At 45.0% G+C, this 14,504-nt stretch overlaps 5 protein-coding genes across 5 annotated transcripts; 2 read left to right on the forward strand and 3 right to left on the reverse strand.

The window, feature by feature from the left end:
- Window positions 1–2,643: 2,643 nt before the first annotated feature.
- AGABI2DRAFT_119010 (hypothetical protein) lies at window positions 2,644–4,966 on the reverse strand (the record flags this gene model as incomplete). The annotated part of the gene is made up of 5 exons (XM_006462083.1): window positions 2,644–4,325; window positions 4,372–4,416; window positions 4,476–4,590; window positions 4,641–4,774; window positions 4,825–4,966. The coding sequence occupies 5 exons, from the start codon at window positions 4,964–4,966 to the stop codon at window positions 2,644–2,646; spliced, it is 2,118 nt and encodes a 705-aa protein (XP_006462146.1).
- Window positions 4,967–8,225: 3,259 nt separating this feature from the next.
- Window positions 8,226–9,482, forward strand: AGABI2DRAFT_119011 (hypothetical protein; the record flags this gene model as incomplete). The annotated part of the gene is made up of 6 exons (XM_006462084.1): window positions 8,226–8,239; window positions 8,303–8,668; window positions 8,728–8,949; window positions 9,005–9,101; window positions 9,158–9,220; window positions 9,276–9,482. 6 exons carry the CDS (start codon window positions 8,226–8,228, stop codon window positions 9,480–9,482), a joined length of 969 nt encoding a protein of 322 aa, XP_006462147.1.
- A 1,167-nt stretch (window positions 9,483–10,649) lies between these two features.
- AGABI2DRAFT_71717 (hypothetical protein) lies at window positions 10,650–11,789 on the reverse strand (the record flags this gene model as incomplete). The annotated part of the gene is given in 8 exon segments (XM_006462085.1): window positions 10,650–10,875; window positions 10,936–11,068; window positions 11,123–11,196; window positions 11,247–11,336; window positions 11,385–11,395; window positions 11,451–11,531; window positions 11,548–11,596; window positions 11,713–11,789. The coding sequence occupies 8 exon segments, from the start codon at window positions 11,787–11,789 to the stop codon at window positions 10,650–10,652; spliced, it is 741 nt and encodes a 246-aa protein (XP_006462148.1).
- An 87-nt stretch (window positions 11,790–11,876) lies between these two features.
- AGABI2DRAFT_119013 (hypothetical protein) lies at window positions 11,877–13,596 on the forward strand (the record flags this gene model as incomplete). Its single annotated transcript, XM_006462086.1, has 5 exons — window positions 11,877–11,960; window positions 12,011–12,465; window positions 12,518–12,719; window positions 12,807–13,443; window positions 13,502–13,596. The coding sequence occupies 5 exons, from the start codon at window positions 11,877–11,879 to the stop codon at window positions 13,594–13,596; spliced, it is 1,473 nt and encodes a 490-aa protein (XP_006462149.1).
- On the reverse strand, window positions 13,557–14,408 carry AGABI2DRAFT_223401 (hypothetical protein). The gene is made up of 4 exons (XM_006462087.1): window positions 14,290–14,408; window positions 13,813–14,239; window positions 13,715–13,765; window positions 13,557–13,662 (listed from the first exon to the last, which is right to left on the reverse strand). Exons 1-4 carry the CDS (start codon window positions 14,402–14,404, stop codon window positions 13,632–13,634), a joined length of 624 nt encoding a protein of 207 aa, XP_006462150.1. The 5' UTR covers window positions 14,405–14,408; the 3' UTR covers window positions 13,557–13,631.
- Window positions 14,409–14,504: the final 96 nt, after the last annotated feature.

Consider the following 14,504-nt stretch of genomic DNA (forward strand, 5'->3'; position numbering starts at 1 on the left):
AATATATCTGGACATGTCGCTTCCCTTCCTCTATGCGCCCTCGCCGTCTCTCTCTGATCTCGTTTTCGTCTCAGCTCGACTCTTCATAACGGTCCTCGTCGCCAACATGTATACTGTGAACCCGCATTTTTCTCGCCATCAATATACACACCGCATGCACTCCTTATACTATGTGCCTCATAATACACCCTCCTAGACTCAAGAGCTTCCTTTTTCCGTCTCTCCTCGCTGCTCGCATGGAACACATGGCTTTTATTGTATGATCTTTCATCTCTCCCCACCCTTTTCGAATTGTGGATGTTGGGATCACGATGCTGTTTTAGAAATGTGTATGATGAAAATACCCCCTACCATCCGATTCCCCCGTTCTTCACTACAACTTGAAAGCGTCAGGTTGTGGTTGAAGTAATAAAGCAATACGAGAAAGAATATTAGGTTGGCCAGCTGTTGGCGTAATTGCGTTTTTTTTTACATTCCTTGGAGGGATCTGATACCACCTTGTTTGATCCTGCTGTGGAAAAATAATTTCGATTCAACTTCGTCTAAATTCTTACTAGACAATTTTTTTGCCTCCTCCGCAACCATCATTCACGCCGACACGACGGACAAGTATCAACCATTGAAATTTTTTTTGCATCGCATCACCTCCACGCACCCCGAATCTTTTCAAAACTGCATTGCATTTCTACTATCGCTTTCTTTCTCTGTCTCACTCTCCTACTGTTTTCAAGACATGCACGACCTTTTTTTTCATCATACAATTCTGAACGGTTTTATTTTTGACAAAAAAGTTCATGTTAATGTTGGGTTCATACAATAGAAACCGATGTTTTTTTTTTATTAGATGCGAGCATAGTTTTCTTTTCTTTCTTTCTTTTCTTTTCTAGCTTTATTTCCTGTTTCACGCGTACTTGCTGTTTTCTTGTGCTTTGAATCTTTTTTTTCTTCTTCTTTCTATCTTTTTCTTCTCTTTTTTGAACTCGCATGTTGTGTGTAGCTATTCTTGGGTTTTTTCTTTTTTACGAAGTACTTGTTGGATGAGACGTTATCGAACAAAAATAATAATATAAAAATCTCTTTTTCTCGAAGTGCATTCGCGTGATCATTAAGGCTTCGCTTGTCCCTTGGAGCTACTTTACTATACGCCATTGTTGAGTATGATGTAGTTATCTCCGGTTGTTGTGGATGGTGTGGGGTTGGGAGGTTCGAAGCGGTTTGGTATTTTGAATTGCGCCAGTGACGCTAGTGACATCATTGGTGGGATACCCCCGGCTAATAGCACCAGCCTTTTTTACCTCTCTGGATTTCTTTGATGGGTCGTTAGCCGAGGAGACCATTTCGCCGGTACGATCAGATGAATTGTATTCTTTGAGTCTGACTAGAATCGGTATATGATGAGTTTAACTCTGTTGATAACAAGAAAATGAAGATTGAGTGACGCTGTTTTGAGGGTTCAACGTTCAACTTAAGAGGGATCCAGCGAGGATTTGGGCATTGAAACATAGTAGAATACGCCGCCAGTGACATCATTAGTGTCGGATACCCGGCTAACAACAAACAGCTTTTTGAATTTCTTCAAGGTGTTTGATGGATTGTTAGCCGAGGAGACAATTTCGCTTGTACATAGTAGTACGATCATAAGAAAAACAATGAATCGGATTCTCCGAGTCTGAAGGCTAGAATTGGTATATGAGTTTAACTCTGTTGATAGGCCCCAAGAAAACGAAGATCTTTGAATGTCGCTGTTTTGAGGGTTCAACGTTCAACTTAGAGGGGTCCAGCGAAGGTTGGGGATTGAAAGATAGTGGAGGAGAATGAAGGCAACGTATCAAACAAAGGACACCCAACCGTCCAGCCTATTGACGAAAAGTACGACACGAGCCTCACACCACAACTGAATTTTACTTTGTACAGCCATGCGGAGTTGGCATTATTGGGGATTGTGCAAACGGAATTTAATACGTTACTGCCTAGTTCAACAAGGGCTCTCGGGGCCATGTGTTCAATCAATTCATAAGTATGCGGTACTTTGCTCGCATAGCAGAAAGACATACTTATATTACTGAAAATATGGAACCAGCGTCAAAAAATCCACTATGCGTGATGCAGTTTGATATTAGTAGTAACAAATATTACACGGAACTTCCTAATTGCCTACGATCCCCCTCCGAAAGATGATACAGGAACCAGTATGTCCACTCCGATACGCCGTCACCTGGATCGACAAATTGAAACTCTACAAAAAGATTTCCGGTCGAAGTAAAGAGAACCGTGACAAGGTGGTCCGGAGATCGTATTTTCCAATTTTCTAGTTGTTCCTTGAACCGTAGAATGCAAGAGTTACACGCGGAAGAATAAACTCCAGTCTCAAATTCGGTTGTCCAGTCCTCATCCATGCCTTCTCCCCACTTCCCTGCTCGGTTATGCTGCACGGCACTGATTTGTCGGGGTTCTCGCAGACACAAATATTTGACTCACGTTGCAATTTTGGTCCCACGGATCAGATAGATAGGTCGTTCTTGTAGCGGGACAACGGAACTGCATTCTGATGTCCCTTCCAATGATAGAGTGAAAATGAAGCACCTTGACGGGTATCTGGGTGAGTATACCGTTTTTCATGTACTCATGACTTTGTGATGTCTCCTAATGCATCGCTTCAGCATCGCAACCATGTGAAGAGTAGAAGAAGAAACTTTCAAACACCAATTTTTGCAACTCTCGGAATGGAAATTGATTCCGATTATAACGGCGCCATCGAGTTGTTAGAAGCCGAATGCATAATTCAGTACAGAAGGCCGGGTCTCCTTCTCTGACTCCCTCTACAACATTCGAGATAGCCAATTTATACATAACCAACCTCGTTCCGTTATCAGTCCGGTCGATTTCTTCATCGACGGACCAAGTAAGCGAGATATTGTCCCCAGTGCCAGGCCCACGCGCTAGTTCTCCTATCTCGGAGAAGTTGGAATCATGAATGGTATAATCCATATCCCGAACATTCAGATCAATGCCACTGGAAGCCTCCTTGAAAACCCTGAAGGTACAATGAAATTCGAGTTCGTAAGCTTCAAGTTCGATATTGGAGGAAAACCCGGACCGGGTGGAGTCAGATATGTAGTCGATGAATGATTTATGAAAACAGCGGATCATTGACTTATGAGCTTTGTCGCGTTCAGGAACATCTAAAACAGAGAGAAGATGACGAGTGGCAGCATAAGCATCGTCGCTCGTCATACCCAACCAGTTACAAAGCACGAGGAAGCTGGCTATTCGAAGACGCCGTCCCTTTCGTGAAGCCAGAATCAAAGCCAACAAGATTTTTCGCGTGTTTATCATGATTTCTCCCGGAACTTTGGATAGGATCTGCGCATACAACGCATCAAGTCGTGCCATCGGGTTTTTCTCTTGGGAAACATTACGCAGTGGGTGAACATCGATGACCTTGAGCACATCATTGAGCTGTGCTGTCGGGTTTCCATACAATGGATCACCAATATATTTGATGACCGTATCGGCAAATACAAATAGCCCACCCGAAGCATTAGCCAGTTTCCATAAATCTCGCTCTGGAAGCCACCGGGGATGGAGAGAAAATTCATTTTGGATCTTCGTCAATTCATTACGAAGAAATTTTTCGGCGTCACTGCGAGCTTCGTAGGAGTCAACCAGAATTTCCTCCTTCTCGTAGACTGCTTTGACACGGTCTTGAGCGAAAAAGGACGTGATATGAGGCTCCGGGCGACTGGCAATTATCCATACAATGGGCGAGGATGGATATGTGGAGCAGGCATCAGAGATGAGCCGGAGAAGCTCTCGCTGAGTATGAGACTTGTCACATTCATCGAGGCCGTCAATGATGATCAAGACGCGATCGAGAGGATTTAATAGGGGGCGGCGTATCATGGGTTCAACAACAAACTTCTCGAATTGTACTGACACCGACGATTGAAGAAGGGAAGGTTCACGAGTAATCTCGTGCTCGATGAATTGACGATAAGGCTCACACTTGGCGGCGAGCTGATAGGCAATCGTTATAATGGCTTTGATTCCATCATTGCGTCCGTTGATAGAAAAGAAAATTGAAACACGCTTAGACACGGAAGGAAGAGGAGACTCGGCGACGTTCTGCATGATGGCCGACTTCCCGACTCCGGCCGCACCAACCACCCAACGCATCTTTTTTTCCCCAACCGCATTGGCTATGAACTCTATGCACCGTGCTAGAATGGCTAAGCGGGTGCCAGGATGACATCGTGGAGGTGGATCACGAGCGGAAGAATCGAAGGCTGCCCCAGGTATCGTTTTCTCCAGGAGCTCTGCCATGACTAGGCAGCGTCGGTAAAAGCAAGTGGCAATGGAAATAACTCTTACACTTATTCGAGGCGTTAACAATAGTGTTTGCATAATTGTAACTGACTGGTAGAAATGGGCGATATTAATATGACATGAAGGTATGCGATGGACACGTTTCATACCTTGGTTCATGTTGCCTTCAACAGACACGTTTCTTGATTCATAAGTGTTCTGAACGACATTGAGCGCGCCTGGATTTTCGTTCTGCGACTGTGGTGAATGTTGACGTGGAGGCGGCTAGGAACGTTTCAGTGACTCCGTTAACAAGGTTAATCAGTGAATCTCACGGTCGGTTGTGGAAAAGGCGAGGGCAGTTGCAAACCTGTCGTATATGGTTTAACTAGCGAAATGACCGGTTGGGGGTCGTGGGTGAGTTGGCCAGCAGAACCATCGGAAATGTTTTGAGTAGAACCGCCTTGAACTAATCAATAATGAGTATCAGATCAGGATACAATCGAGAAACCATCATACCTTGCTGCGACGCACCAACTGGCGAGGAGGAATGAGAAGATGGAGAGATGTCAATTGCATTACTCGAGTCCCTTTTTGGCTTTGGTGAACGTGAACGTCCGAAGTGCATAAACCCAGGTAGATGCAATGGAAGTTTGGGCATTGGACACGGTGGATAGGAAGATAACAGATAACGTGTTCAAAGACGCCGAACTTCCAGCTTTAGAATAGCTCGACACGAGGCATCTCCTACTTTGCACAGCTTAATAGGCTGGTGGATCGTCCTAGCAGTAAGCTCTGACTGAAGTCACTGCATTCTAGACGGGGACATCAAGAGGTCATTCTGCTCAGTAATGGGGAGGTTCACCAAGTTCACCACTAGCAAGTCAACGTGGATTTTTGACATTTTCGGCTGTACCCGATGCCGCGGAAACATGCCGCGGAAGTGCATTGTTATTGACAAACCCGCCGAGTAAGCCGAGTGTGCCGTCGGTGTGCCATATACAGCTCAGCAGCCATTTCCCGCTCTCTGCCTACCAAGCGCATGTCCTTCCTTGCTGGCCAGTGCATCAGAAGCGGAGATAAAAACATTCCAAGATAAGAAGAATGGCCTTTGAGTTACAATGAGGACATCCAGTCATATACGGCGCTCCCAAATTTTCTCTGTTCCTGCTTCGAAATCTCATACACAAGCCAGTATGTCCACTCCGACACCGTTCCATCATCTGGATCGACGAGTTGAAATTCTACAAATGGTTCATCAGTCGAAGTAAACAGAAGCGTGGTAGGCTGGTCTGGAGAGCTATTTGTCCGAGCAGATCAGAGTAGGACGTACATATCAGCAAAAATAACCAATCATCACCAGATTTTCCTTTCAGTCAATCACTATAGGATGTCCATGTTCGATGATATCCAGATCGAGTCCATCTCGCTTGACTTCTCTGAGAGCTTGCCATATTTCATTATTCCAACGTTGCGTCAGGTAAACTGTTTCCGTTATCAGAGTGAACTGATCTATCAATCCAATCCTGCTCCGCAACATGTGCGCTAGTTTGTTCCCAATTTCTGGACCAAAGTTTACCCCCAGTGTTGCCGTCCCCTCAATCACCAGGTAATTGATCACAAGAGATGTGAGTTTAGGGGAAAAAATGTTACTTTCGTCTGTCCCTTTTGAGAGAATAGAGAAGGCTTGCACCACGGAACAGTAGTTACAATGAAAAAGCCGAAGTTGAGTGATATTAGCCAGCGGGAGAGAATGACTGAATGTCGCTCCACCGATATCGGAATAAACTTCTCCAAACTGGAGAGTAGTAACCGATTTCGGAAATCTTGATAGGAACGCTAGTGCAGCGTGATCCTCCCACCGAAGATGACCGGGCGCCCAAATGAACCTTGTTAGGGATGGGAAATGGATGTGCTCGTATAGCACGGTATACCACCCCCAGTCGCGAAGAACTATTATGTTGGTGGACCAGGTAAACGCTGAAGAAAGATGGCTGAGTACGAGGGGGGTTTTGAGTATTCTACGGGGAACTTGGAATTGGGACGGAAAAAAGGGAGACCGACTATGGAATTCAATCAAGTTGGGGCACCTAAGAAGAAATTCCATGACAAAGTCAATGGGACATTTATTTAAATCCATGTGTGTGACTGATGACATCGTGGCCTCGAGGCGCAAGTCGACGAGACGAGGAAATTGAAGGTGAATTCGATTGATATGGGCAGTCTTGGAAGGAAAAGGTGCTCATCACGACTTGCTGGTGGCGAAAGAGGACTGCAAAAGTGTATCGTAGCAAGTCGGGACATTTTTAGAATTAAAATTTCCAGTCAGATACGAGGAGGTCGCAAGAGTCGAAGAGCTCGGATCCGGTGCGTACTGCGCTCTAAAGTGGCATCGACTAAGGAAGAAATAAAGTACCCAGCCTCCCATAACTCTAGGCCAAATTGAAGAAACAAGGTGAGAGGTAAGTCGCCCGATTTGTCCAGGCAAAGCTTCAGATATTGTGCTCTGATATCAACATTTTCGGCGCAAATTTTCGGCAGGAAGACGGAGGACCATAATTGAGGTGTCGACTCTGATACGTCGTTACCATAAAATTGACACCAAGCGCAGGATTAGATGGAAGGGTTTCGGTGTTTGGGTGTGTTTCTCATCGAAAATATCGGGAGTAGGACAGGCGTGCTGAAAGATGATGGACGGCAGTTCAGAAGGCAATTTCCGAGGCCTGGATTGAAGGGCATTGAGAATATGAAGTTCGTTTGATGAACCCAGGCCATTTGAGAACGAGAGGACAAGGAGGATCCATCGAACGACATGGCACTGGGAGAGAACTGCTGATTCAATAGTATGCGGGGATTGAATTCAGTGATACCAAGTTATATCATCAACTTCAGGCCATTATTCCGAAACATCCATCACCCCTTCCAATTTCCATCTCATGTGGTTCATGCGGGCTGGGAGACGGAACAGAGTGCTGCTCAACCCAGAATCTTACCTCTGCTAAATTATATCTGTCGTCCAGATGCTTTCCAGACTCAGCGTTGCTGTTATGGGCCCGCATATTGTCCGGTAACTCCGACTCGAACATTCAGGCAATTTACTTCTCGTTTTATACGCTGAGTGCTTTGAGTTCGACAGTTGCAGAAAACGTTCATTAGATAATGAAGCGTTGGTAGAGACTTTTTCCATGACTTCCGAAAGATGGCATTGGCTCTAACCCGAAAAAGCGACTTTGCCTCCAGTACTTGGCCGAGTCGCTTGGCCACGACACCTGGCACTAGTCGGATTTTTTTCAAAGCCAAGCCGATGCTGAAACTTTGTGTTCGTTCTGATTCGCCTCGGGTAACACAGTCCGGCAAAAAGGTTCCCAGTGATAGTGATTCAGAGTTCGGAAGTTCTGTTGAGTTCTGCCGTCGACACGCTAGCATATCCCAGCGTCCCAAAAACAAGTTATTGAATTAAAGGACTGCATATCAACCATCGCTCTATAGTCGCTTAAATCAGAACTTGAATAATGCCTTCGAATCTGAGTCGAATATACGGTCACATACTACGAAATGCAGAATTGTAAGTCGGCATCGTATATTTTGTGTAGGAGCCTCATGTTGTAGTAGCAGTCGGGAGTTAGAAGAGCGCCTCATCGGTCATTGGCAGTACTCGAATAAGGGTCCGGGAAATTTGGAGGTAGTGCTAACATTCATGGAGGACGGAGGCCCTGAGTAACACTGGAGGGACCCCTAGTAAATGTAGATGATGTAATTAACGGTCTACAAACATGGCTATTTTTATATTGAAGCACTATCTTCAATGGGAACCCCACCTTCTCTGCCAACAGGCCGTTCTTTTCTCTCAGACTACGTCCTTCGCAGTTTCCTAGTCCCAGGAGTATCGAGCAGTGCCGCGTTGTTTTAGAAAACATATAATGCCTGAATCAGTGTAAGTGTTAACTATACAACTCTCTGCCCAACATAGAGTTCTAATTTATCGGTGGATCAAAAGTCATTCGGCCTCTGCATCCCAGATACCCAATATACCAGAACCATTGGTTTTACGATGGACGCCAAGTTTTGATGAAGACGATGACGTTGTGTACATCGCTGGTGCTGCACCCACTCCAGTCGCACCACCTCCCTCACTTGCAAGCGCCTCTACATCTACTTTATCTACGATAAGAGAACATCCTCTACCACCACCACCGCCGTCGTTTGCTAGTGAGGGTACGCATAGTCATACGACTTCGACTGTCTCTCTAGCCCATGCTACCATTGGTGACCATGATTCGAATTCGAGGAGGGTTTCGATGTTCAGTCAACCATCAATGGCGTTAGGTGCAGCGCCAGCTATTGAAGAACATCCACTGCCAGAGTGAGTTGCCCTATCTTTTACGTTTACGTTTTTCCTGTTAATGTTACGAAAATGGATAGCTCTCATGTCGAAGATCAAGTACCGACCTATCCTATGACTTATACCTTTACGCCAGTGGAGGGAGACAGTGAAACAATGATTCTAGTCCCATCTACAGCCACGTCAAATTCACATGCAGTATATCATATCCGAGTAACCCATGATCTCTTTGACCCCAGTTTCTTCATCACAACCATAAAAAAAGGCGGAACTTCCGATGGTCGTCTCGTTGGAGATTTCACGTAAGTTCCCTACATCCCGAGAAATCACATTTGCTAAAGCATGAGGGGAATAAAGGACGAAACAGGATTGTTCCGCTTTTGAAGAAACTGTCTTTTACAAAAATATTGAGAATCGTATATTTACAAAGTTGATTGTCGTGAAGAAAGATGAGGTTCGTTATTGTTTACCTCGCTTTTAATAGTCAACTAAAGGCAGACAACAACGTAGTATCACTGGAAAATGCGTGGCGGAGCAGAGCTTTTGGTGTGGAAATGGGACAAAAATTGGACAGTACGCGTCAATTACCCTTCCAAAAATACTCCAATGAAACAACTTATCAATCCAGTGTCAACACGTTCCTGCACAATCACCAAGCAAGAACAAGCGGTACCCTATCATAGCTCAATTCTTTCCATATGTCCTACGCTCACCGTCCAACCCACACAAAATAGCTCATATGACTGTTCAACCTTCCGGTCAACAGTTTTTCGACGATATAATCCTATCACTATTGATTGTAGAACGAAAGCGAAAGAAACTACCGCGACGATGAGAAAAAAAAAACAGAATTTATGGACAGCAGAAAGAACGAAAATAAGGGGGGGTATGTAAATATTATTACATGGCATTTTTTTCTTTTTTGTTACATATATACAGTCGACGTACTATAGTCAGACGTTTCCCCCCCGATTTTAATAATACATGAAATGAATCAAATCAAATCCATATTTGAGGTCAATCCCTTCTTGCTCTGGCAAAAGTTGGATTCCCAGTTGTGGCAGTGGGAGGAGGAGGATCCCAAGGTCGGGTCGAATGCGGTTCCAAAACCTGCACCATTTTTTTCACTATATGTGAAACTAACCCTTCGAACATATTTCGATCGTCCCCAAATACCCATTGAGACTCCAAAATCACATTTGCGGGTGTAGCAGTGAAGTCGAATGACCATTGCAAACTACATATGAGTTGTGGTTGTTGTTGCGTTTGAGGTGTTGTTGAACCGTCACTGTGTTGTTGTTCACCGATAATCTGATGTGGCTGTTGTTGTTGTTGCTGTTTTCGTCGTTCTTTACGAGACCAAGTATTTGTTTCTGCTTGGATGAGGATAGGGTGTAAACGAAAAGTTGTTAGGAGTGGTGTATGGGAAGTGTTTTGCAGTATCAGAGGTCGTTCTTCTTCGTCAAGAATTAATGGACGTTCGCTGGCCTGTACACGAGCTGAATCACAAATGCCCATAAGAGAGGTTTGGAGAAATTGAGCATCGATGGTGGTGAAGGAGACTTGGAAGTGATTAATTAAAGTATTGCGATTTGGTTGAAGAGATTGGAGAGTGCTGTTGGGGTGGATGAGTAGTCGACTTAATGACTGGCATCCGGATAAGTTGAATTGTGTTGAGTTTGAATTGGAGAGAAACTTACATCGGGAAGATGTTCATTTGTAAATGACCATGCGACGGCCCAGCGACGAGTTTGACCTTGAACGAACTCGGTCATTGCATACGTACGCACCTGATGGTATTGTCAAATCATAGTGTTCGGTTAAAACATCAAGAAACCATGCTTACCGAACGTTTTCGCAACATAACAATAATTTCAGAGATAGTCGCCAATTTACCGATCATTGAAGTATACCACCTTCATAAAGAATACCAGTAAATCAAAACCAGCGGAGAAAAATTGGAAAATACAATAAAACGGACCGGCATTTGTTTCCATGCCGCTCACTTTCTTCGACCATCTGACCTATGAAAGCGGCTTCTCCACCTGGAGGATATATCATTTCTATATCTGCGCCAGTACAAACCTGATGTATAATACATGAATATGATGTTCACTGAATAGAAAATATCGCTCACACTATTTGGAGGAAACTCTTTCATTTCTGCTGATCGAGAGATTTCTGTTCTGCTGCTGTAGAAAGGCGGGTTGCACATGACGAAGTCGAACCTGAGGCGACATCGTCAACGACTTGTGGGCTATAGAGAAGTGTGAAACACGGATAATTACGGGGGTCCTATGTAATCTTCGAGAGGAAAAAGAATGGGTCCATCGATTGATGCACGCATGAGGCGGATATGATCTTCCATTTTATTGAGCTGGATATTCCGTTCCGCATATGTAAAGGACAAATTATCAACTTCTATAACATGAACTCAATATGATGTATCGGTCAAGATACGATAGGAAGTCTCACCGGTTGCAATAAAGCACCACAACGGTTCCAATTTACAGGCGAGCAAAGGATAAATCGCGGATGCACCAGTTCCTCTTGATGTACTGATGTGAATTTACGCCGAGGGACTAGCCAGCGTACGCACATGTCTATTCCTCGTATGGTGCGTATGTCCTCTCTGAACAGATATCGATGCGCTCGGATGATATCCTGTATCCAGAGGACATAGTTCAACCTGAGAAAAATAAGGATCGTGGAATAGAGATAAGGAGGACGACTTAACCTGTTGGGTACCTAGAGTTACTCAGTAATCAGAGGAGATCGAAGATCATGATATCGCATTACGTACTGGAGGACAGAGCCGATCTTTGGGGAGAGAAAGCTGAAGCTTAAAGTCACGATAGAGAAGTGCCTGAGTCAGACATCTGCACTATTCCAAAGAGGACAATCAAAAGTGTAAAATTCTTGGAGATGTGATACACACCTCTGAGCTTGCTCGTCCTGAAAGTTTATCGTCTTCCACTGCGAAGGCGGGTTGGTGGGCACGAGGCTGATGGGAAAAAAATATAAACCCCGCGAGCGATGAGTCAAGTGGCGGATAAGGGACTTACTGCTCGAGCAGTGGTGGGTAGGAGCGAGCGAGCTCCTCGTACTGTATTGGGCGCGAATAAATGTTCCTTCTGTGCATCGACCGGATGAACGGAAGAGACTGCTGATGATGTCCGGACAATGTCAGTTAGCTCGCGGTGTCAACAAACACAAACTCGGATCATCAATGCTCTTTATCGACCTGCCCCCGGAAATCCTTCTCGGCATCGTCGCCCTCCTCGAGTTGACTGACATTGCAAGGATACGGCAGGTATTGCCCGCGTCGTACCAACGTTGTAGACTCACATTTATCCTTTTCAGTCATGTAGGCGGCTGCGCGACGTAGCCCAGGACAGAACCGTCTGGTCTTCTCATCTCGCCCAACAGCGTCTCCTCTACCCCGTGCCGCCATGGTTCACCTTTTCAGGCACATCGCCCGTTGCAGAAGTCGAAAATGCCGTTGTGTCTACATATCGCGTCGCACAGGCCTGGCCACGACGAAGACGAGAATCATTCAAAGTAAAACCGACAATGGGTACAATGCTTATCGCGCTGGAGATGTTTCTCGACCGCTGGCTTCTGCTGGTGTACGGGGACGGTTCGCTTCACCTTTGGGATACTGCGTTTGAGTCACAGGACTCCGATTCACGGTATAAAGTCTGTGCTGAGCTCATAGACAAGACTGAGGATATCAGTCAACCTGTGTGGGTGACTTGTTCAGCGCAAGTCTCAGATGATGGGCAAAAGTTGATCGTGTTGTTGAATGGGCCATCCCGGTACATTTCGTTGCTTCTATGATTCCATAGTCAATGCTCATATACTGAATAGACATGCATTTTGTTCTGTGTATGAGGTCGCCTTGAGACCTAATGCATCCTTTCAACTGATAGCGAGGGGTCAAGTATCGACGTCAGCAATCTCTCAAACGACCAGCATTGTTGATAACATCATTATTTTATCTCGTGGAAGTAAAATCATTCTTGTCGATATCTCTGAGAATCCTCGTCGAGGTCCTCGCTGGGATCTTCTCGTTCTTTCTTCTTTCTCAAATGAACTCGAAGATGAGGCACGTTTCATTTTACTTACTTTAACATAATACCCGGCTTATCATAATCAGTGGAACGGAGCTGTCGAAATTCGCGTCTTTGATCGTTACATGTTCGCTTTCAAAGCTCGTTGTATCGAAGTCCACAACATGGACGATCTTCTTGCAAGTACAGAAACAAAAATCACTCTTACGCCGATTTCCGAAAGCATCTTCCGAAGTGTTACTTTTCGAGACGCCAAATACTCTACACCGACCATCACTTTCGACAATGGTCAGCTGGAAATCAAGTTTGAGGCATTTGCGAATGACGTGTTGGCCGGGCTTTTTCATTACGATATCCGATTTCAAAGACGGGAAACCCATCCACCCATCTTTGATGTGACGCTATTGCACATATATCCTCTAGCTGATCACGTCGTGAATAAACACTGGTTACCACTGACTCCGGAACTCATAACACCCTCTCCAACACCTATAAACGAACACGCAAATGCCTTTCGACCAACGAATCTCAGCGCGAAAGGGTTTCTTACTACATTTACCATTGGATCGAATGCGAAAAGGGCAGTGTGGGTTGAACGGGTTCGGGGAAGTACAGTTAGAGAAATTCATGTATGGGAAAATTCGAGTGTATTTGAAGATCGAGATTTGAATGGGGAGATTGAAAGTTATCCGGTGTATACGATAGCTTCGTTGGATTTAAGAGGTGAGGTTTTTGATTCCTTGCTTGGTATGGTTTTAACTCATCTCACCTCGTTTTGTAGAGGATGTGACGCGGTGTGCTTTGAGTGAATCTACAGGGTTGATTGTGTGGGGTAATCGTGCGGGAGATCTATATTTCTTGGATGTGGATATTTGAACTATCGTACAAAACATAAGAACGTCGTTGATCATTTATATAATTTCTATCTTCGAAGGCCATATACTGAGACGCGGTTAATGATCAAAGGACTCCTTCGACGATGACAGCGCCATACCTTAGAAGCCCCACAGAAACCTGAAGGACAGCCAACAAAAAAGGAATCCACCTAAGTAACATTTTAGCCAAGTCGATATTACTCTTGCAACATCTTACGTGGACATGTTAAAGTCGCCTGCACGATAAAGCCCTAAGACAACAAAACCCAAAACGGCAGAATTGATGACAGCTCCTGCAAGTCCGAAAAAGAGGAAAGTGAAAAGGACGAGAAGTGCGAATGTGATTCTTGAACGGCGCTCATTTTTCTTTTGAGCGCGTGGTACGAGTGTTATTGGGGTATTCCGAGATGTGTTCCGAGGGCGAGGGGAATGTAAGAAGCGTAAAGGGACGTAGGCGTAACTTTGAGATGATGAGGAGGGTTGTTGTTCGTGATCTATTAGTTCGCCTTCATCCAGGTCAGATGAGAAATGGGTATTGAAAGGCCGTGGTAGGTAGGTATAGTTGAAGAATGCGTAAGATCCACAGAAGAGAAAGATGAGAGTGTAGAAGATGAGAGTCCAGTAGAATGTGAAAAGGAATACATCTGAATGGGGGTCGTGAATATGTGAATACAAGGAGGAGCGAGTGGCGTACCGTTTGCACGATAAATGTAGGCACCGCCGGGTTGAACTGGCTCGCGATGTTCAATGTGAAGGATTTCTATTGAAGGATTGTAGAGCGAGGGCCATGACGGCGTGGTCGAGGACATGAGTCCGCACCGTGAGAAAATGACCTGTTGCATGTTCCTCCGAATGAGGTCATGTCGTTTTCTTGTCTATCTTACACCCACCTTTGCCGTTCATGCAAAC

The sequence above is a fragment of the Agaricus bisporus genome (genome assembly GCF_000300575.1).
Source record: "Agaricus bisporus var. bisporus H97 unplaced genomic scaffold AGABI2scaffold_6, whole genome shotgun sequence".
Classification (NCBI taxonomy): domain Eukaryota; kingdom Fungi; phylum Basidiomycota; class Agaricomycetes; order Agaricales; family Agaricaceae; genus Agaricus; species Agaricus bisporus.

Excerpts from the sequence above, each read along its gene's own strand:
- AGABI2DRAFT_223401 (XM_006462087.1), bottom strand. The coding sequence starts at position 14,404 with ATGTCCTCGACCACGCCGTCATGGCCCTCGCTCTACAATCCTTCAATA. Across the intron at positions 14,240-14,289 it reads CTACATTTATCGTGCAAACG|ATGTATTCCTTTTCACATTC; the intron begins GTACGCCACTCG and ends ACCCCCATTCAG. Across the intron at positions 13,766-13,812 it reads GGCGACTTTAACATGTCCAC|GTGGATTCCTTTTTTGTTGG; the intron begins GTAAGATGTTGC and ends AATGTTACTTAG.